At 41.2% G+C, this 21,783-nt stretch overlaps 1 protein-coding gene across 3 annotated transcripts in view; it reads left to right on the top strand.

The window, feature by feature from the left end:
• Nucleotides 1–21,783, top strand: part of SPAG16 (sperm associated antigen 16) — a 359,993-nt gene that overhangs the window by 199,423 nt on the left and 138,787 nt on the right. For all 3 annotated transcript variants that reach the window (XM_033516153.1, XM_015635568.3, XM_033516152.1), the window contains exon 13: nucleotides 11,723–11,849. In XM_033516153.1, the coding sequence (XP_033372044.1) occupies nucleotides 11,723–11,849 (127 nt within the window). The remainder of the gene's footprint in view (nucleotides 1–11,722; nucleotides 11,850–21,783) is intronic.

Below are 21,783 nucleotides of genomic sequence, written 5' to 3'. Positions count from 1 at the left end.
TCAGGGGAACAAAGCTGGAACAAAAAGGAATGTAAACCAAACTGTTCACATCCAGGAAAGGAGACTAAATCTCTGCTCTGACATTTTGTGCTTGTGCTTCAAGTTAATCTTTTCCTTCCTCCAGCTGTTGGCAAAAGGAAATCCAGCCCTTTTCCAGCTGTGTTTGGGGAAAATGGGGGTGGTACATAATCTAAAAGTGGTGGGAAACCTATTAAATCCTGGGAATTGAGCTCTTCCCATTCTGTGTTCACTGATCTGAACAAACATTCCTGCACCTCCAGTGGGTGGAGCAGGCTCTTTATTCTTCACTCCACAGATGTTTGTTAGGGAGCCTCCAATGCCACTGTTTTTGTTGTGGCTCCATGTCTAAGGGCACAGCAAATCCATTATTCATAATACCTTCCCAAGTTCACAAAGGCACTGAACAGTTCTGCATGACTCCTTAAAGCTGCCACCCACTCAAATCCATTTCATTTGGACAAATAAAGGAACTCTGCACTGAGGAAAACCAATTTGAAAGCACACTGAAATTCATTTTCCTCACTTAAATATTGAAGTGTGTGTATTTATTGCATCTCAGCCTTGTTGTACTGTTTTCAAAAAGAATTTGCTTGTTTAATAGGTCTAAAGAAGTTTCAGTAAATCTAAAATGTGGAGGAAAATAAACTAACATCCGACAAGAGTCACAGTGATTTTTATGCACGTGGCTTGGGATTAAAGGCATAAAAGAAATACATTAAAAATAAATCTAAAAATGCTAAATTAATAAACAAAAATAATTGAAAAGGTAGTGAAATAAACTTATGACATGCCAGTACTGCTTTCTTTATCCTATGTAGAATTTCATCACTATATGCTAGAGCAGCAAATGGACCCTGAGGTAAAATAATGGTGCAGTTCTGGTTTGTTTTGGGGGTTTTTGGGGTGCAGGGGGTTTGCGGGATTTGGGTTTGGTTGTTTTTTTGAGGGCTGAAATCTGATTTGAATAAGTTTTATGGCAACTGTGTGGACATAGTGGAGTTCTCTGGATTTATTCTGCTGGCCTCCTGTACAGTTCTTCTTCCAGTTTTTCCCTTTTGTTGGTAGTTTTCCAACAGTGGTGGGGTTTTTTTTTTTGAGTTTTTTTCTTGAAGAATTTTGTGCTAGTGCAGACCTGGGTCATCCATCATGAAATTTAATGCAACTCCCAGCAAACAGGAGCCCGAGAGCCACTTCTTGTTCTCCTCATCAGCTGCTCCCTGATTGTGGTCACAGCACAGAACAAAGCTCTCCCTCCTAACCCTTCATTCAATAAACCCAGAGCTGGATCTCTCAAAGAGCCCAAGGGCTTGATTGAAAATGTGCTGGTGCAGCCACATTGTCACGTGGGAAAATCCCATTATTTGGGCACCCAACAGCTGTAGGAATCTCAGACTCTCCCTTGTCCAGGCAGTTTGGAAATCTCACCCTAAATTAGTTAAATTTATATATTTTCATATAGAGAATATGTTTTCGTATAGAGAATATTCTCATATAGAAAGTATGACATGATAGAGCTTTATGGGATGAACACACCTTTGGCAAGGTATTTTAGGCTTTAGTGTTACACGAGTGACATTTTTTAAAAGTGTGCTGTTATCCACTGTTACTGAATTAAACTAAAATTATTAAAAATTAAAAAATAATTAAAAATTTAAATTAAATTTAAATTAAAAAATTTAATTAAAAATTAAACTTGTTAAAAAACAATTATTTCTTACATTGTCTGTGAGTTTTAAGAAGGAATAGATCAGACCAGCCTCACAAAAAAAACGTGTGTTCCAGTATAACGTAGTAAGTTTATCTGGTCTTCTGGTGTAAATATATTTCAAAGTTTGTTTTTCATTGTCACATTTGTTATTTTCTGTGCTGTGTCTCATCATTCAGTAGTTGTGCATATAATGCCATATTCTTTACTTATTAACATGATCATGCAGAAGAGTGAAATTAGGATGACTAGGAAGAGAATGAAAGAAATAACAAATTCTTCAGGGTGGCAGCACCATAAAGGGGATCTGAATGTGGAGTGCAGATGGCTCATCTTCTCCACAATATTTTATTAGAACAGAGAAAAGCCTAAAACTGTGAATAATAAATTGTTCTTACATAAGTCTTAATATACAGACACAAAAAATTAAATCATGTGACAGCGATCTATCAGAACATGTGTGGTGTTGTCCTCCAAAAGCAAGGAGGGATGGAGACACCTGCATTTACTTGTTCAGGGTTAGCCTGGAAAGGCAGTGGTTCTAGAGGTAAACTTTTTGTTATAAATATTAAAACAAAAAAGACACAAATGATAAGATCGTGGCAGCTTCATCCGGAGTGTGGAGCAGGCTGTGATGGCAGCTGGTGTGGGAAGTGAGGAGAAGCCACTGTCACAGGGCAGAGCTCCTTGTCCTGCTCTGTTTCATATCTGCTTAAAAGGGTGACAGGTATTTCATTACTGAGCTTGTGCTGATCTGATTACCTTGTACCCCTGAGCCTGGAGGAGGGAGGAGATAATTGTTTCATTAAACAAGGCCCTGGTTTGCAGTAAATGATTTTTGATGCTCCTGTCTTCACCTGCCCAACAAAAAAAAATCCCCTGAGGAAACTCAATTTGCAGAAAGTGCTGAGCAAGGGTAAGAGTCAGGAAATAATTTAAGAATCACCATGTACCTTTCTGAACCTGGGTGTAGCTTGCTCCTGGACTGAGGTTGGGAATTCTGGGGTAGGTGGCTCTGCCTGTTGCAAGGGAGGCACAGGCATTCCCAAGGATGAGGAGTTTGTGTTCTAGTGCCTGACTGAAGGACTGAAACAGGGTTTGGTTCCATCACTATAAAGTACAAGAGCTGACCCTAGAGGGGAACTGCTTCAGATGCTGTCGCTCCGAGTGCTGGGAGCACTGAGCTGCACAAAGCTTTTCCTTTGGCTGATGGAATTCATTTTCTGCAGACAGACTTGATGGAAAAGTTAGAAGCCATAGCCACAAATGGATGGTTTGATACATGGGTGTTGATTTTCCAGAGGCAGAGGAAAGAACTCAACCTGGATTTTGAAATCTGGAATGTAGGGTGTGTGCTCCTGCATCGCGCTTGGAGTGGGTACCAATCCCAAATCCACCTGGTGTGTTACAGATGTTCTGGGAATGCCCAGAACATTCCCATTAGAGCAGTGTTAACAAATATCTCATTTCTGACTGACAGCTAGGATGAGAATTACTAATTCACTCAGGATTACTTTAGATCACTCTCTGGCATCACTCTGTTACACACTTTTTCAAGCAAGACCTTGTAATTGACTTGGTCTGTTTTGACCAAGCTGATGAAAAGGACACCTAAGTTCTACATTTTGGATATAAAAGCTTAAATCTTCTGTCCCATGATTTTCAAAGTCATTTTTGTTGCCCTAACTCTTGGGAAAGTACAATCTTTGTCAAATGAAACATAATCCAAATCTGAAACATAAAAATGCTGAAAAATTTGGATTGTGAGTAACAGGCTTCTGTTTGAACTAAAGTTGTTGAAATAAATTCCCAAAATTGATTTGGAGCCCAGTTTCAGTGGGAAGAGAGCTTTTGCAACAGCTGTTGCCATGAGCTGAAACATGCTGCCAACAATCAGGTGTTGAGCAGTGAGATCTTAAAGATACTTTGATGAGCTACAGCCAAACCTACTTAGTAAAAGAGGCTGAAGAATATATTACCATCTTACAAAAATACCATAAACCATTCTCAAGCAGAGATTTTATGTCTTGCTGTTTTTTCTTTCCTTTAAAAAAATTAAAGCTTCACACCAAAACCCCTTCATCTGGAATCAGACAATAATACATATAATAATACTTCTCATAGAACACTTCATTTGTTGAAAGAAATGCAAGACATTAAGAAACTAAATCTTCAGTGTAATAATGAGCAGATTCATTATTCATGTTTCAAGCCAATAAAAAAAGGAGATAGATTATTGGCAAAGTTTTCACACCTTCTAATGAAAGCCTAACTGGAATATTATTAATTCAGTAACTTGAGCTTTTCACTCAAAAAAACATATAAAGCTATTTGCAATCATATTTAGAATTCTCAATGTTTACCGAAATAGATCCTGAGTTTGGGTAGCATTGGAATCAATCAAGCACCAAAAGGTAATTGATTAAATTTCTATTTTGCCTATTTTTGCCAGAGTTCCAACCAACCACGGTCCCAGGGAGAGTCTTGGTTCTGGAAAGCCCACCCTAATAATATCTGTGTGCACTTGATACAGAAACCTGGTAAAAAATCAGGTTTTTATTATTTCCCAGGCTGGCATCAGGCAGCCAGGCCTGTGTCCAACACCACAGCTACCAGTGGTGGCCTCAAAATTTTGTGCTTTATTTTTTGTCTGAGAGTATTTTTTAACTCAATGCTGCATTTCTGTGTCTGCCTGGTAGTGGAAGTTTCCATACACTCAATAAACACACAGCTTCTACTTAAATACACACACTAGAGCTCTGCCAGAAAAATAAATACAATGTTATAATTGGCTACTTTTCCAGTAATGCATATTGTGTTACATAAATTATCAGGAATTGAGGCAAATAAGTACTTTAATCCCAAAGGTAAGGCATGAAGTTTTGCAACCTTTTTCTCCTGCATTCACAGCACTCTCTTTCAAGGACTGTGATTATTTGGCTGTTACCTAATTTCACTGCAGAATAGAAATCTGACTGGAGCATTGCTTTCTGCTGGTTAATTATAAATTTATTAAGGGAATTTTGCCAAATGTCCTTCACTATTAGACCTCACTGAATCTGAAGTTCAAGCTATCAGACTTCATTTAATGTAATGTATTGCCTTCCTTTTCTGTTCTGCATGTGCTTTTTTGGTTTTTTTTTTTTGTTCTCAGGTACATTCAATTTTCCCTTTCTGTGTATTATTTGCCAAAGAGGCTCTTTCAAGTTATAGAAATGGGACAAAGTAATGTTTAGAACAGCAGAATATGTAAGGAGGCAAGGTCCCTGGGGATGAAATGAATTTCCAACATAATAAAATAGCTTTCCTCTCCTGTTTGGGTGTTGCTGTTGACAGCACACGAATGGCTCAGGGGTGGGAGGCTGTGGAGGGACCACCATGGGGTGGGAGGGTGTGGAGTGGGAAGGGAAGTACTCAACAAGTTTATGGGAACACTGAGGGACCTGCACCTCTCTGCTGTGGGAAGGTTTTAACCTCCTGGGGTGCTCTCAGGAGTGAACCCCAGAGTGTGGGACTGGGCTGGGGGCACTCAGTGTGCTCACACTCATCAAACCAGACCCACATTTAAGGACCATCATGGTCAGGCACTGCCCTTCAACCTTCTCTTGGAGTTTTGCTAAAAGTGGGGGCTCACAATGAGTGTGAGACAAATTTGGAACAGACTGGGGGGTACCTGGGGGTGGAGGTGCATCCTGTGGGAGCACAAAGCCCAGGGTGTTCCTTCCACCAGCAGGGTCAGGAGAAGGTTGGGACTGCAGTTCCCTCTTGCAGCAGGTGGAATCTCTTCAGCTAATAAATCCTGGTGCCTTTTATTACAGTTTTCAGTAGGAGCTGAAGCAGAGCTGGTGAGAGTTGAGTCTTTGCAAACTTGGAGGGAGGGGAAAAGAGCTTTGCTTGATCTCAGAGAGGAAATCTGCACTCAAAAACAAACTACTGCAGCCTTTCAGAACTTAGCAAGCAAGTCAAAAATGTAACTGCTGACGTTGACTTATGTCCTGTCAGTGGAAGGACTCAGTTTGATGCAGTTCAGAAGCTCTGTGTTTTAACAGTACAACTGTGGGCAAGGAGATGTGAGAAAAGGATGTAACAAGATTTTACAGCACACTTACAGACCTGCTGAGTCAGATGAGGAATGTTTGTTGATATACCTAGAAAACACTAATAAAATATTTGTGTTATGTTTGGGGTTTTTTCTTCCTTGGTTAAGTCTTCCTATTTGGGAAGCTTTTGCTTTGCTTTTGGCAGAAGGAGGAAGACAAGGACTGAGGAAGGGGGGAAAAATCTCACCCTTGCACTTAGCAGTTAAGTCCATCTCCCTTCAGAAATCAGTTTCCTTTTAGATGCTCAATTTACTGTGCACCAGAGCAGTGTCAGGCTCCTGTGGTGACAGACCTGGATTGAGGATGGGATGTGCTCACTGTGCCTGTGTCCTTCAGCCCCTCAAAGCAGCCCCTGATGGGAGTGGTGACAGCAGGGTTTAATATTTAATCCTGCTTCTGCTCAGTCTGAACTTCAAAAATTGAAATTATCTGACACCAGATTTCACCAGACTGAGAAATCGTGAGTTGCTCTACAAACTGATCCTTGGCAGGGAAGGATCCTTGTTTTGCAGAGCACTCAGATCATAGAGATTTAAATGTTCCACAAGTGCTAAATACGAAAATAAATTACACAGAGAAGCATTAAATTTGTATTCTCTTTCTAAATGTTTCCAAATACTGGAGGAGAAACATTTGCATTGTCACAGAAGCTGCAGGAGCATCTCCTTCAACACTGCATTTTCCAAGTGTCAAACCCTGGTTTGAGAGAAGGCACAAATGAATGTTCACAATTGGAAGAGAGCTCCATTTTATTAGGCATAAGTAATAATAGAACAAAGTGTTTCATATTGACAGCATCATACTGTTGTGTATCTTTCCAGAGACAAATGTACTTTCTAGAGTAAGTGTCCTCACATGTCAATGTCTCAGAAAATGTGTTACATTTAGTAAAATAATGGGGAAAAAAAAAATAATAAATAAATCACTGTCATAAATGATGGCAGGCACTTTTTACTGAGATACTGGTAGTTTTACATTCTTTGACATGAATAATCAGATGTGTCATATGTGAAGCTACCTAGAAATAAAATAGAGGTCATAAAATGTAAAGACATGATAGGATGCATTTATAACAGCATAAACCAAGCTGGCATTTTAATGTCTTAAGCCAGCCCATTTGCTATCCTTGGCCATTGATCTTGGCTGGGAAAGTTCTGTGCTGAATTTAAACTCCTTTTGGAGATAGAGGCATATGATGAGAAATTGATAGGATTAGGTTTTGTTACAAAGGATTCTCCTTTTGACTGTTACAATTCCAGCCCAACAGGAGCACTGGTTGTGGTGTGTTTTTACAAATCTTCCTCAGAAATGCTGTGTCCACCTTCACAGAACTTTGTGATTTTCTGGTGTAACTGGCCCTGGAAATTTTTGTTTGCAGCTCACACAGAAGAACATTTCTCAATAGATATGAGAGAGACTTTAGTTTAGTGTTTGCTCCATGGGATGATTTGGTGTTTTGGGGAAGATACTACAGTTTGGGAGTTCCTGTTTGGGAATTCATTGTTTAATGAATTCCTCTGAAGGCATGGGAAAAGGTGGGTGGGAGAGGCACTGACTCCAAAGAACGAGCTCAAAATCTCATTAATTTCAAATGGCTGTGTAGGTAGTTTTAATTACAATGCTTGAACTAAGATTCAAAATGGCATATAAAATAAGCAAGGATGGCTACCTAAGTACTGACTGAAATGGTATCACCCTTCATTCCCCCAATTTTTCCAACCACATGCTTAAAAAATATATATATATATATCAAGAAAGGGAGAAAAAAAATCTCTATTCCATAGGATTGCCAGCATGTGTGGGGTGGTTTTTGAAACACATAAGTAGCAGAAAATTTGGCCACATGTTGTCTGCCTCCTGCCTGTGGTTTGCTGCATATTTGGTAGTGAGGGCGGGCTGGGCACTGCTTTGTCCTTCCTGAGTTTTAGTGGGAAAGCATGCAGGGCAAGAGGAATCTCCCCACTGCCTGTGCTCCCTTTCAATTACAGCACATGGAATTTCTGATGGGCATTTTTCTGTCTGCTGTTCTACATTTGTGCAGAGCCTGGGAATACTCACTGAAGTCTAATTTAAGTGGAAATCTTTCATATCTTTTGTTTTCAATGCAGTTTTACTGAAAGGCCTTTGGAATTTGAATGAACCCTTCTGGAATGTGGTTTTCAAAGGAGAAGTCTCTAGAAATGAAATCTTCCCAATCTGTTGAGATAATGGTATCAGTATTGGTATGGTTAATTGAAGCCAACATTCCTGGCATAGGTGTGCTTCTGGATTGGAACCTGTGTGTTTGAAACTCTCAGGAAACATCCAAACCTGGTGAGGTAGAATGAAGACTGATTTATTGATGGACATCATTACCTCACCTGGGTTTAAGGGAGTGGAAATGACTGCAGAGAAAAAGAAATCATTGAGGATAATTAGTCCTGTACTAACACAGGGAAAGGATGAAGGTTGGAGTGGTGTCTGAGTGAGGTTCAGCAATCTGAGCTACTGAGCAGCATTTTTCTCGTGGCATCGTTTATTGAGAACCTCTTGAGGCATCAAGACTTGTGCCAGTGTCTAACCTGCTGTTCATACATGATCCCCTCTGTCTTCTGAACCAGGATATTCAGAGGTTGTGAGGCTTGCATCCATGAGGCTCTGTGTTCACAGTGAGAAAAATACTCAGTGGATGTAGCTACAGATTTATTCTAATGTAGATTAACTTGTACCATTGGATAGAAACATGAACTTCCATGAAAAAAACAGGGTGATGCTCTACCCTTCCTATCAAGTTCTTTTTTTGTGGAAAAAGAACATCTAGATAAATTGTTGCCCTTTCCAACCAGAAGATGGCTGGTATGAGAAAATCTTGCTGAAATTATGTCTCAGCTGGAAGGAAAGATGAATTTATTTTATGTAGCACTGGGGGAAGGTCCTCAGAAATATTCAGACAGTCAGTTATCAGAGTGGTAAATGAGATCTCCAGAGCCAGAGCTCATCAGTGTGCAGTGATAGAGGGAAGTGGGAAGGAGAGAGGTGCATCAGGGCTGGGTGTTTGTGTTCCTGATGGAAAAGTGCAAATCATTTCCTTCCCTTCTGCTGCTGCCATGGTCCATCCCTTCAGTCCATTTTCACCTTGCTGAGGGATTCTGAATGGGCCTTCCTGCTTTGGCACCTAATTAATCTCTCACAAGCCTGTTCTTGCAGCCTGGCTGCCTGGGATGGTCCAGATCTTACATCAGTGCCTGACAAACAAAATATCTTTTTTTTCCTTTACCTGCCTTCCTTTTCCTGTGTTCTTTCATCCCAAGCCCAGTCTAGCAGGCTGAAGACATTGTTCTTCCCCAGCCTTTGAAGAGGGCATAGACACACCCTGTTAATACAGGAAAATATTCCCTTTCTTCCAATGGAATCACTCTCACACTGTGGCATGGAAAGCTGTCTATGTTTTCAAAAGTGCTAAGTGCCCACAAAAAAAATGCAGCAGGATTTTCCTTGTCAGAAACTGTTCAGAGCCTTTACACTGGAACACACAAGCTGGAAATGATTGGGCACCTTTGAAAAATGGCATTCCTAGGCACACATAGAAGTGTAAGATCTGAGATGGAAAAGGCATATTTGTGGTGTAAAACATTGGGATGAGACGGTGAGACAAAAGAATTATTTTATTGAAGTTATTTTACTGTTGTATATCAAGTGATCATGAATATCAGATACCTCGTGCAGCCAAACACTTTATGTCTGGTTTAAAATGAGTCCTTGTGACAAAATAACACATGTAGGCTATATAACAGATAACACTGGGTGGTATAATGTATTATCTATAATAGAAAAACATAGATTCTGTAAAGTGATACCAGTGGAATCTAATATTTCTTTGAAATCTATTTCCTGGATAATATTTCTCCTCAGAAGTTACTTATCTCCCTTCTGCTCTGCCTTTGTGGGGACAGGCTTGGTTTTCAGCACAGGATATCATTGCAGTCTGGCAAATGGAAAAGCACTAAAGCAGATGTAACTGAGGAGTTAGATCAGTGCTCAGGGGATGGTCCATGCCAACCTTGCAGCTCTCCTGGCCCTCAGGGCAGCCACTGATCTCCTGTGCTGGTTGCTACAGAGCCAGCTGGAGCTCTCAGAGTCTTCTGGGGACACACAAGCAGGGAAAAAAAAAAGGAAGAAAAATCACATCTTTAATTCCCCCCTGCTGACAGCTTCCTTAATAAATATTGTAAGAAATTTCTCTGTTAAGAGCCACCCAGTAATCTAATTTGCAAGCCCCAGTGATATATTCAGCAGCCAGCTCCAGGGAGGTGTGTTTCTACTGTCAGAATCACATGAGCAGGGAATAAAATTCTGAGCTCTGGCTGAAAGCTGCAGTAATTTATGATGAGTTGTTGGCTTTTATTTTTTCATACTATTTTTGACTCAGCTGAACAAAGAGGATGGAACTGCTACTGAGTTTACATTGATCAGTTTTTTTCTACAGTATGCTCCCCTACCTGTGTGTTTTCACAGGATATAACAGTACAAAGACTGCACATTTAAGGTTTATGTTTATCTGAGGAAACCATGGAGTGAAACACTTGTTTATTAATGAGTGATGGATCCTGGATTATTTCAATCATCCCCCCTCTTGACGTGCTTCTGAAGTTGAGCCTTTGCCAGTCTGCTGAGTTTACATAATCCCAGATTTGGGATTCCCACATTCCACCTTCTGTCTTGTCTGGATAGGGGAATCCTCAGGCTCTTCTCTTCTCCTCAGCTCCAGTTTAAGGAATGTTCTGCTCTGGTGTGTGCACAGAAGCCAAAGCAAAACCCAAAAATCTTCCACAAGATTACAGCTGTCCAGCCAAGGTCAGGCTGTTTGGTGAGAGAACTGATTCCCCACAGCAGTGTCATTGTGGTTGTGTCCAGTTTCCTACAATGGGAAAAGCTTCCTGTCTGGAGCTCCATCTGTATCAGGTCCATCCATCAGCTGAGAAGGAACAACAGTGGTGTCTCAGAAATAAACTCATTCAAATAAAACAAAGCAAAGCAGTGAGAAGGCCAGCCCAAAAGCTCTAGGGTGTAAATCCTCAGCTGCTCAGCTGGAAGAAGGTGCAGTGGCTGGGTGTCTTCAGCCTTGAAAGCACTTTCAGAACCACTTCACAGGTAATTCCATCTGAGCTCTGAGTTCTTGATGAGCACCTCAATTCTTGGGGTGCACCTCTGTTCCCTCACCTCTGCTTTAAGAACTTGGAGCTTGCAGTGGTTAATCCATAGCCAGAGACTATTTTGCACTGCTGTGGTTAATCCATAGCCAGAGACCTCTCCTTCAGAGAAAAGGGAGGTTTTGGGTGTCCACAGGGACAAGACTTTACCCTCAGTAAAGCTCCAGGCACCACTTGCTTTCTCTAAGTCTTTGTGCAGGCCTTGAGAGGAAAACCAAGTTGCCAGCACTCACTGGCTTTTTTCAGGGTACATGTGGGCACAGTCCAATAGATCTCTCAGACCCTTTGAAACAAAGGAATTTGATGTCTATAAAAAGGAAATGGTGCTGTCTCTATCCTGCCTTTTCATCCACATTCCTGGTTTTTTTTTGTTCTGCATCAACAAGGTTTCTGAGGATGCACCTGGGGAACACAAAGTGGCACTTTCATTGTTCCTCCTTAGGATTCAAAAATGTTTAAAACCCATTTCTCATTTCTTTATACCTTCCTTTTCCAGCTTTCATTACTGGGAAGCAAATACCAGTGGGTTGGGTTTTGTGACTGTTTCCATGGGGCAATGCTCAGGTGAGGAATCGTTGTCAATCTTCACTTTTCCAGGGAGTAGCTGGGGAGATGTGTGAAATATGTACTTCATTCACCTAAAGTTATCTGTTGTTCATATTACCCTGAGTGGAGGGTGCTGCATTCCTGTTTTTTGTCTCTTGCAGTGAGAGGTGCAGATACACCCTGCGTGGCCATGAGGAGTCAGTCAACAGCATCGAGTTCCTGCCCTTCTCCAGCACCGTTCTCACCAGCTCTGCTGACAAGACCTTGTCTCTCTGGGATGTCAGAACGGTAAGCAGGCTTGGCCTTGCTCAGTTCTTGAATTCTGTGTGACATGAGGAAAATGAAACCCAGTGGGAAATCAAAATAGAAAGTAAGGGTGATGTGCCAGTAAAATATTCATTAACACACTTGTTATCTTCTGACCAAAAATGTCACCATGTGACACCTCCTCTAGAAGGGATCTGCCTCTCCTCCTCCAGAACTCCACTGATTCCTCATGGAACATGCATTATTTTCTCCATGTTATATCACCGCAGGTAGTGACAGAAACTCTGCCTCTCCTCCCTTGTTGTTCTCTACCTTCCATCTCTGGAACAGGTAAAAATGGATTGAGTACACTGGAGAGTGTATTTGTCCCTGCTGCTTTGCAAACCAAACATACAAATCCTGTTCAAGTAGAACACAAGAACAAGGCAAGAGGATTTTTTTTTTCCACTTTCATCAGAAAATCTAATAATTATTGCTGTTTCTGTGGTATGGAGCAACTTTGGAGGTGCTCAGATTATTCCTTCGGAATTCATGGAAGGGCTTTGAGAGGAAGCAGACAGAGCTGCTGGTGTGCATAAAATGGGGTTCTCATCAGAGCTATACAAACACAGGATAGGAAAAACTGCCATGGAAATGACAGTGGAATACTTGAAATGCTCATTAGGCAATTTCTATTTCTGGATCATAGAAACAGACTGAATAGAAGGTCATTTAATAATAATAATAATAATCCTGGTCAGAAAGCACAATGAGTTAAAATGAAACTAGTCAAGACTCATTATTCCTAAATGCATTGGTTTGTAGGAATATTTGATATCTGAGTATGAATAATTCAAAAAGAGGAAAAAAAATATTGAAGTACAAACAAAAGTGAAATGCTTAATGAAAAAATAGATTTATGCTTTGTTTCGTTTTCAATAAATCCTGCAAGGAACTTTATCTTGCAAATATCTCAGTAATCTCCTGCTCATAGCAAATTAACAGAGTCATCAAGGAGTTTTCCTTTGACAAACATAAGGAAAAAGCCTCTTTATTTGCTCACCAATATTGTTTTTCAGCTGTGGGTAATTTTGCTAAGACAGGAAAGAAAATGTTTTTGTGAAAAGAAAACATTGTACATGGCATTTTGTTGTGTATTTATTCTGCTGAATTTTTTTCCATGTTCAGTGGGAAATCTTTACAGTGGTTTTGGGATAAATGCTCATGGTAAAAACTCACTTGAGGTGGTGAAATCCCTGTGAAGATGCCACCTCCCTCTAAAAGCTGAATGATATTAAATGTTCCCTCCACAAAGAAGATGAATTATTTTATCCCATTAATTGGGAACTGAGTATTTTCTCACCTCTGTGTGATCAATTAGCATTAAGGAGTACATTTAAGATACTTTTAATGAAACATGAAAACCATGCTTGAGTTTGTTTTCTCATAAATCAGATTCCTATTGCAAATCACATCTTGCTCTTCAATCATTAAGTGCAGTCAGCTCTTTATTATTAAAGATAATGGATACAGAGAACTGTAAGTCAGAGCAGTGTAAGTTGAATGGACAATGAGCTCTGGATTTGGGGCAGGATTTGGAACATAAATCTTTGTAATTACTAAGCTGGAACTCCGTAGCAGCCCGCGGACTGTGGAAACTCAGGGCATTACTTTTTCCTCTTTTTTTTTCTTTGGGTAACAGAAAGTAAGATCCATCCAGTGGTTTCAAAAAAATCTTCATCACATTGACTGTAATTTTAAACCTAAGGGATATGTTGGCCATAGGAAAGTGAGAACAGAGAGAGATGAATTGCACTTGTGGCTCTTTCCAAGCCCTGAGGGAGAATTACAGCTTTGGTGTTGGATTTGGGCAGGGACCACGCTCGTGCTGTGCCAGACGTGCAGTAGATCAGATGTGGAGATCCAGGCTGCAATTCTCTGCTGGGAATTTCTTGCCAGTGAAGCTGATGGCTCTGGTGCCAAGATAAGCTGCTGAATTTATTCCTCTTTGTGCCAGGTTCATAGAAAGACAAGTGTGTTCTGGCTTTTCACCAGGAAAATTCCTCGCTGACACATCAGGGAAAGCATCTCCACTCATGGATTGCAAAGTGTGTCCAGTGTGAATGTGAGAGGGGCAAAAGAGCCTGTGACCCCCTGGGTGCAAATTCCCCTGCCTGGGTTAATTCCTCCCATGATGAGGGACCTGCCACTCCTCTGCTTCTCCCACAGCCTCTGCAGCCATTTCTTGGGGCTGCTCACATTTATCTTGACACCATTTGAGCCAAGCTTGAACTTCTGCTCTTTTTTCAGACAGATGAGATACCAAATCTTTATACACTTAAATAATTAAATAGAAGGGAAGGGAAAAAAATACGTTTTTCACTCTACATCTCTGAAACTTATTGATTTAGTAACTATCTCATCTGCTTTCTGATTTTTGAAATGTCAGGTTCTATAACTGGATATTTCATTTCTGAAAACATTGGGGAGAGACTGTCATTTAAAAGGCAGCTTTCAGTAGTAATGCCCTGAGGAATGTGTCCAACGAGGATTTGGAAAGAATTCTGTGTGTCCTTAGCAGGCCAGTCCCATTCACATCAGTTTCTCTGTTCTTGTGAACAAAGCTCAGCACACACAGAGCTCTGTAAAAAGTCACAGCCACACAATGCTCTAGTCCTATTTGATTTTGTGAAATAACAACCATTTGAAATATTACTCAATAATTTGTGTCCATTTTGGTCTCTACTTCTCACTGATATTCAAGTTTAATATTTTAGTTATCCAGGATGTATTTCTTTGTGCAGCTCAGTGATTTAAGATGTTTTACCTGCATTCCATTTGCAGAATTTGCTGTATAACACATATAAAAGGATCCCACCCCACTGTCAAAGCAATACCTCTGACATTCAGGGAAGAGGCATCAAGGATGTCAACTTTTTCCTGTTTGGCTCAGAGCTGACTGGAGCAGGGGTGGGGCAGCACAGCAGAACAGTGACCAGCTGCCAGTTCTGCCTCTGCACATCAAATTGTGTCCTTGTCAGTGATTTGTGGGCTGAACAGCAGAATCAAAAGTTAGAAGCTCCAAGGTAGTGTGGTCCTTGATGAATAATACAGGCACCAATCTCACAGGAAAAAGGAAAAAATCAGAATGAAATTGCCCCAAATCCTGCCTGAACAGCAGCAAGAAGCTCCCAGTAAAAACCTGGCTCTGGCTCTTTTCCTCCTCAGAGACTCCTGCAGTTTCCCCTTCCCCAGAGCAAGGGAGGGCAGTGGGAATTCAGGCAGAGCCTCCTTTCAGGCTTCTGCAGGGATATCTGTGCATGGTTGTGGAGAATCTGGATCTCTCAGGTCCTGGGAATGGATCCTGAGTGTGGTGCACCACATTTAACCCAGGCTGGAGCTCTGGGGCTGCAGCACACCCAGAGGAATTCATTAGGAAGAAGTGGTCAGGCAAAAGAGGAAGAGGCTGCTGGGGGCTTCTGTAGGGCAGTGTTCTGTCTTCAAATGTATCATGGGACAAAAGAGGTCCTTAGGAACAGCCCTTTTTACTACAGTAGTTGTTAATAATTGCAGCTTCTGTGCTCCAGTGTCTGCTTATCATGGTGTGCTAATGGCTCTTGAACATTAAATACATTTGTATACATTATTAAATACCTTATATTTATTATATTATACCTTATATTTATTGTATTATTAAATACCTTATTATACATTAAATACTCTTGAACATAATAAAAATGAGTTTGATCAGGTTCCCACACAGTTTGGTCTGTGGGAAACAGCCAGGAAACCCAAAGCAGGAGCAGGAACCCTCAGCAAGCCCAGCACCACGTTCTGAGGAGTGTTAAATCGAGGTTCTGCCTGCTCTGCTCTTCCTTGGCTTTCCATCATCTGCCCCACAGAGGTCCCAAAATGATCCATCCCTGCATCCAAAGAAACAGCAGAGCAAACCCCAAGGATCTGGGGGTGCTCACTTGAGTTTTTCCCTTGTGAAAGGGCTCTGGCTGAAGGCACGTGGGTCTTTTGAGGACAGTGGCCATTTCTAGGGCTTTTCACTCTGTGTCCTACCAGAGAATAAATAAATCCATGCACAGGGCAGTTTCTGAGCTGTTGGCTGAGGTTTCCAGCTGTGCTGCAGCATTCTGATGATGGGCACTTGGCTGCCTGTGTGTTTCATATGGATGTGGAATAATTACAAGGATGCTGATCTAAGCTGCAGCCTTGCAATTTTCTCCTTCAGGATCCAGCCCATCCTCTCCATCCCTGGGATGTTTTTGGCCTGGGACACTCTTGCTGTGCTTCCTGATGCAGCTCAAACCTGGCTAACTTTTAGTTAAATTCAGGGAAATTGTTCCAATCTTATAATTTCCTTAGATTACCTTTTTAATTTATTTTCTTCTAATGAAATTATCTTTTAGACCACTTACTTTCCAGTGTTTATTTTATCACTGTTTAGTCATTTCTACATTTGTAATTCCCTTATATACCCTATCATAGTTTTGTTTCTTCCAGTGAAATATAAATTAGCTTGTAGACAATTTGTTTTTCAATATGGATTGTGTCAGAACCTTTTTGTTGGTGGACTTAAAGCTCATGGGAACACCCAGATCTTTGCAGGGATCCTGCCTATCTATATTTTGCCTGTGTCCCTTTGGAATGGTCATTCACAAGGCAAATTCAGGAAAAATGATGAAGTGTTTAAGGATCAGGTGCATGAGAGAAGCATTGAGCAGCCAAAAGGGAGTGATTTTGAAAAGCAATCTGGTTGTCTTTATAATTTTTAGCCTATTCTAGTTGATTTATCCCCAAGTAAACACCTTAGACACAAAATTATCAGTCAGAATCCCTTCAGAGTATTGGATTTGTCAGTTTTATTTGAACCCTTTTGAACTCCTGAGGAATGAATTCATGAGCTGAGTAGATAGACAGGATGGGTCATTTAAAAAACCTTTGACAGGCAGTTTAAGGTCCAAATCAATCCTCTTCAAAAGTAGGTCAAAGATTGAAGTTGTCAGTATTGGAGACAAAGAGCTCTTCCATGCAAACTCCAAATCTCCTGGTGCAATTGAATTATGTTGCTGTAAATAAGGGATGTGCAAGGATAAGTCCAGTTCCTGGCATGAAGTGTAACAAATTCTGAGTTCCTGATTCTGTGCATTTGTAAATAATGGGTTCATATTTTCAAACTCCCTGTGTAATCATGAAAAGGAATTTGAGTCACAGTGAAATGGGAAATCATGATCAAATAGTTTTGAATACAGATTATGTTTTCTCCCAGAAGTAGTATCACAAAAGACAAAAGTTAGATTCAAAAAGGTTTATGTTAAATCTGTTTGGGATGCTTTCCGAGAGACTTAGTACAGTTGTTTAAAAACAGAAGTATGGCTGAGGAAAAAAGTCAAGATTGCTTTCTAATAATGGAAAAAAAATTGGGGAAAAAAAACCAACTTGATTTGGTCAATGCAGTTTTAAAAACTGCTACATCCTGACTTGATATCAAAACACCTTCAGTGAAAAAGGCAGACTGCAATAAAACATTTCAAATAATGAACATGTAAGTGCAACTTGGATAAGTTGCAAGAAAATAAGCAAGCAAGAAAAGATCCAATGTTCTTGTTTTGCTGTGGGTTTTTTTTTCCCTTCCTGAGAGGCAGGAAAACCACTGCCATTCAAACTGTGTGTGGCTGCTGTTCCCAGGATCACCCTGGAATTGTGTCTTTCCCTTGGATTTGTCTTCCAAAACCAAACCATTACATCAACACTTTAACAAATTGTACAATCAGCAGATCCCACAGGCGTTTTTCCCTGTTAAACCGGGTTTAAATCAGACTAAACCTTCTAGAATCAGACAGGTTGTTCTGCAGAGCTCAACAGTTGGACTTGATGATCTTGAAGGTCTTTTCCAGCCAAAATGATCCCATGACTCTAAAGCTCCAGGTGAGTTAGTGGCCCTAAAAATAATAAAAATAATTGTTTTATTAAGCTGTTCCTGTTCACTGATGTGCCCAGTCCTGTCCAGTGGATGTCAGAGTCCTCTTGCCAGTGGGAATTCAGCCCATTAATGAGTTGTCTTCCTCTGCCTTTCCCCCAAAACATAGAAAATTTTAATTTCAAGGGAAAGTCTTTGAGAGGATAAGACAGTTGTGTGTGTTAAAGCTTAAATCTGCAGCTTGCCTTGCAATTCATGTGAAATGTATAAATAGCAGTGAGGTTAGATTAAAGTAACACTTTCCATCATGATATTCACAGTCATTTATGCTGCTGCTGGAGAATCACAGGATGTGCTGAGCTGGAAGGGACCCACGAGGACCATCCAGTCCAACTCCTGGCCCTGCACAGCACCATCCCCAGCAATCCCAGCCTGTCCCCCAGAGCCTTGTCCAAATCCTCCTTCAGTTCTGCCAGCCTTGGGCCCTGCTGGGGGTTAGGTGTCCATCCTTTTGTTCCCTCTCACCTATGGAATTTTTTGCCCATTATTTGCAGGGAAACCTGATTGATGGTGCTTGGTGGGTGCTTGAGAAACACAGGGAGTTTGGCTGGGCCCAGGGGGGAAGTGGGGCAGGAAAAAGGGAGGGCAGGAGCAGCTGGGGGCTGTCTGGCTTCTTGGGCTGGAGAGGAGGACACCCTCTCTCAGAGCTGTTGTGGTTTGGAGAAGGGAGTTCACCATCACCCAGACACATCTGCTGCTGCTGCTGCTTCCTTCCTTGTTTGCCTCGTTATACACACTCTAGTAAAGAGCTGTTATTCCTATCCCCAGATCTCTGCCTAAGAGCCCCTTGATTTCAAATTTATAATAATTCAGAGGAAGGGGGTCTACATTTTTCATTCCAAAGAAGGCTCCTTCCCTCCCTAGCAGACACCTGTCTTCCAAAACAGAGGCAGGCCCATGAGCCAGTTCCAGGAGCCCCAGGATCCTCTGCAGACGGATGCTTTCCTTCCTGTGCAGTCATGGTTTCCCCAGGGGCTCTGCAGGAGGTTCCTCCAAAGTCCACACCCTCCAGAGCAGGCTCCTTGTGGTGCAGGCCAGCCTGACTTTGACTTACTGGTGTCTTGGAACAAGTGCTGGCTCCTTCCTCTCATCACTGCCTTTGCCAGGGTTGGAGCAGCCCTGTGCTCCCTCCCTAGTTAGGTACATGGATTGCCTCCATGGCTGCAGCCCTGCAGGACTCAGTGCCTTTTACCAAAGTTTCTGCTGTGCTTCAAGGCTCCCTCTCATCCCTGTGCTGTTTGCCTCAATTCCCAGCATGGGTGATGGGGAGGTGTTTGGATTGTCCCTTAAAAACACAAATCTCTTGCATGTTCATAAATTCTTATGCATGATTCAAACATTCCTCTTAAATTTTAGATGTTCCTTTGTTTAGCTTCAACTCCCCCCTCCCCAACAGATCTATTTTCTTGGCTCTGTTGAGTCTCACACTCCCTGATAACAGAGGTTCAATAAATTCCTCCCTTGGAGCTATGGTCACTGCTGTCTTCATCTGGATAAAATAATCTAAGAATGCAGGGGGGGTGGTTTCTGACTATCTTTTCATTCTCTGGGTTATATGAACAAAACCAGTCTTTATTTTAATACCATACTACATCCTAAATATATATATATATATATATGTATGTATGTATGTATGTATGTATGTATGTATGTATGTATGTATGTATGTATTACACCACGATTTCTAAGTCTCATACAGGAAAGTTTTCCAACATTACACATATAACATTCATTTTAATATTTGCAAAAAGCCAATAATATAATACATATCTATAACAGGTTGCAAACTTACAAGGCAGGCAGAGAGAAGCAGTGGAGGGAAGGGGGACATTAATTCACCACCTATTGAGGCAAATTGAATCTGTTTTCACTTGCTGCTTGTCTTTGAATATTAGTAGTAATTAGAGAGCTATAAATAGGTAAATTTAACATATTGGAAGTCTGGCCATGGGTTCCACTGTGTGGCTCCTGGCACAGGGTCTGGGGGAGCTCAGGGTGAAATGAAAATGAGGGGAATGGAGTGAGGGAAGCAGGTTGTGCCTCTGCCTGGGCAGGGTGCAGATTGACCTGAATCTGAACTTCTTCCCTGTGTCCATCCATAATGTGTGGGCAGGATACACTGCAGGAAGAATGAGTTTGATTTCCACATTGCCAATGTCACTTTGAAACAAAACGGGAGTAAAGTTCTTTCAAAGGTTTTGGGAAAGGCCTGGCTGCAGAATAACATTTGCATTGACTTCTTGGTCCTAAAACTCTAATTAAATTATTGATTATGAAGCTGGCTGCTTTCTTAATAGTTCCTAATGTAACAATTAAACCAAAGCAAGTAATTAAAAATGATAAGATTGGTCCACAAGTACAATCTCCAAAAGGTCATTTTCAACTTAATCGTTCTTTTGAAACAGGCAAGAATAAAAACAAATGAGTCATTAGCAAAAAAGTGATTTGGTGTGTGCATGTGTGTAATAATGTGTCTACCAGATGACCACTGACCAGGCAATACCTAAATTAATTTAAAATAATGGCTAAATTTACTTAGTTGATATTATATTAACACTCTCTTCCAGACCAGGGCTCTGGTGTGTGAAGCAGGAGACAGAAAACTGTAGCATGTTTCTACTCTGGACAGCTGAGAGCCCAGGACAGAATCCAGAAACTTCAGCCAAAGAGCACAAAATTTCACTGGAACTATTATATTATTGTTCCATGTCACAAGCAATGCTTTGTATTACACTGAGCATTTATTTTTATTATTATTTTATAGGCGTGAGAAGTAAGGTTTTAAATGCCAGTCATGGATTTTTACAGGTGTGAAAGGTGGCAGGGAGGGGAGCACGAAGGTGTTTGCCAGAACAATTTCAGAAAGACCACCTAACACTGTTGGATAGTGATTCCTGTGCTGGCTGCAGTTGGTTTCTGCTTCAATGCATCTGCTCCAAACCAAATCCTCTTCTTGATGAGGCAGTGGTGGGAGGGGGGAGATAATCCTGTGCACTTCAGGTTGTAAAAGAGCTAGATAAATCTGTCAGTCTGTGAAGTTAAACACCATGGTGACTGTGGCTACACATTCTCAAAAACATCTATTAAAACCCAAATAAACTCCAAACCTTACAAATCAATTTCCTTTCTTCTAACAATTAACCTGAAGTAAGTAATACATTTTCAATGATTAGGTTTTTCAGTTTGGTAAAAACTGAATCAAAATATTGGTGATGACTCGATGTGTTTGTATAGATTACTCCCTTTTAACTGCTTGTGGATACATTTATTCCCACTCTGGCTCTCCACAGCCTCAGGGGGTGGCTGCTTTGGACTTCAAGTCCTTTCCATAGGAGGAAATTCTAGATACTGCCTAGGAAATGGCTTTCAGACCTTTGGAATGACTTCAGCTGTGTTGTGTTCAGACAAATGGAATTTCAGACCTTGTAAGGTATTTGCATAAAAATATTTTCTTGTTGCTTCAAGAAAGCTAAAGTGGTCAATTTTGTTGTGTGCAGAATAGCTGAGGGCCCTGGTTTTGCAGGAAAAGCTGCAGGCTGCCAGATTGGTTTTGGGGTAGAACACCCCATGGAGCACTGATGGCTGGTGAAGGTTTGCAGTGGGAATTCACACTTCAAACATTGCCCAAAGGATGGAATTCTGGTGGTGCATATTGGATCTGGGAGCTGCCAGGCACTCACAGGTGTTAAACAGCTCTGTGCTCTGACACCCTGAAGGCAGCAGCACAGGGAGGTGTTCACGTGCTGCAGTCCAAGGCCAAAATGCAGCCCTTTGATTACAGCTGAACTCCTCTGCCACATTCAGAAACACAATTAGTAGTGGAGGATGTTTTGTGTCGAGGCAGCGTGGTTGGTCTATTGCAAGGCAGATGTGGAATTTAGGAGGTGGCTCTTCTTCACAGCCCCAGGGATTTGCATGAGAGTGGTGGGCATATCCCCTCACCATATCCCCTCACCATATCCCCTCACCATATCCCCTCACCATATC

Source organism: Parus major, chromosome 7 (genome assembly GCF_001522545.3).
Source record: "Parus major isolate Abel chromosome 7, Parus_major1.1, whole genome shotgun sequence".
Taxonomy (NCBI): domain Eukaryota; kingdom Metazoa; phylum Chordata; class Aves; order Passeriformes; family Paridae; genus Parus; species Parus major.
Note: the sequence above shows the minus strand (reverse complement) of the source record. Positions and strands in the feature narration are given on the sequence as shown.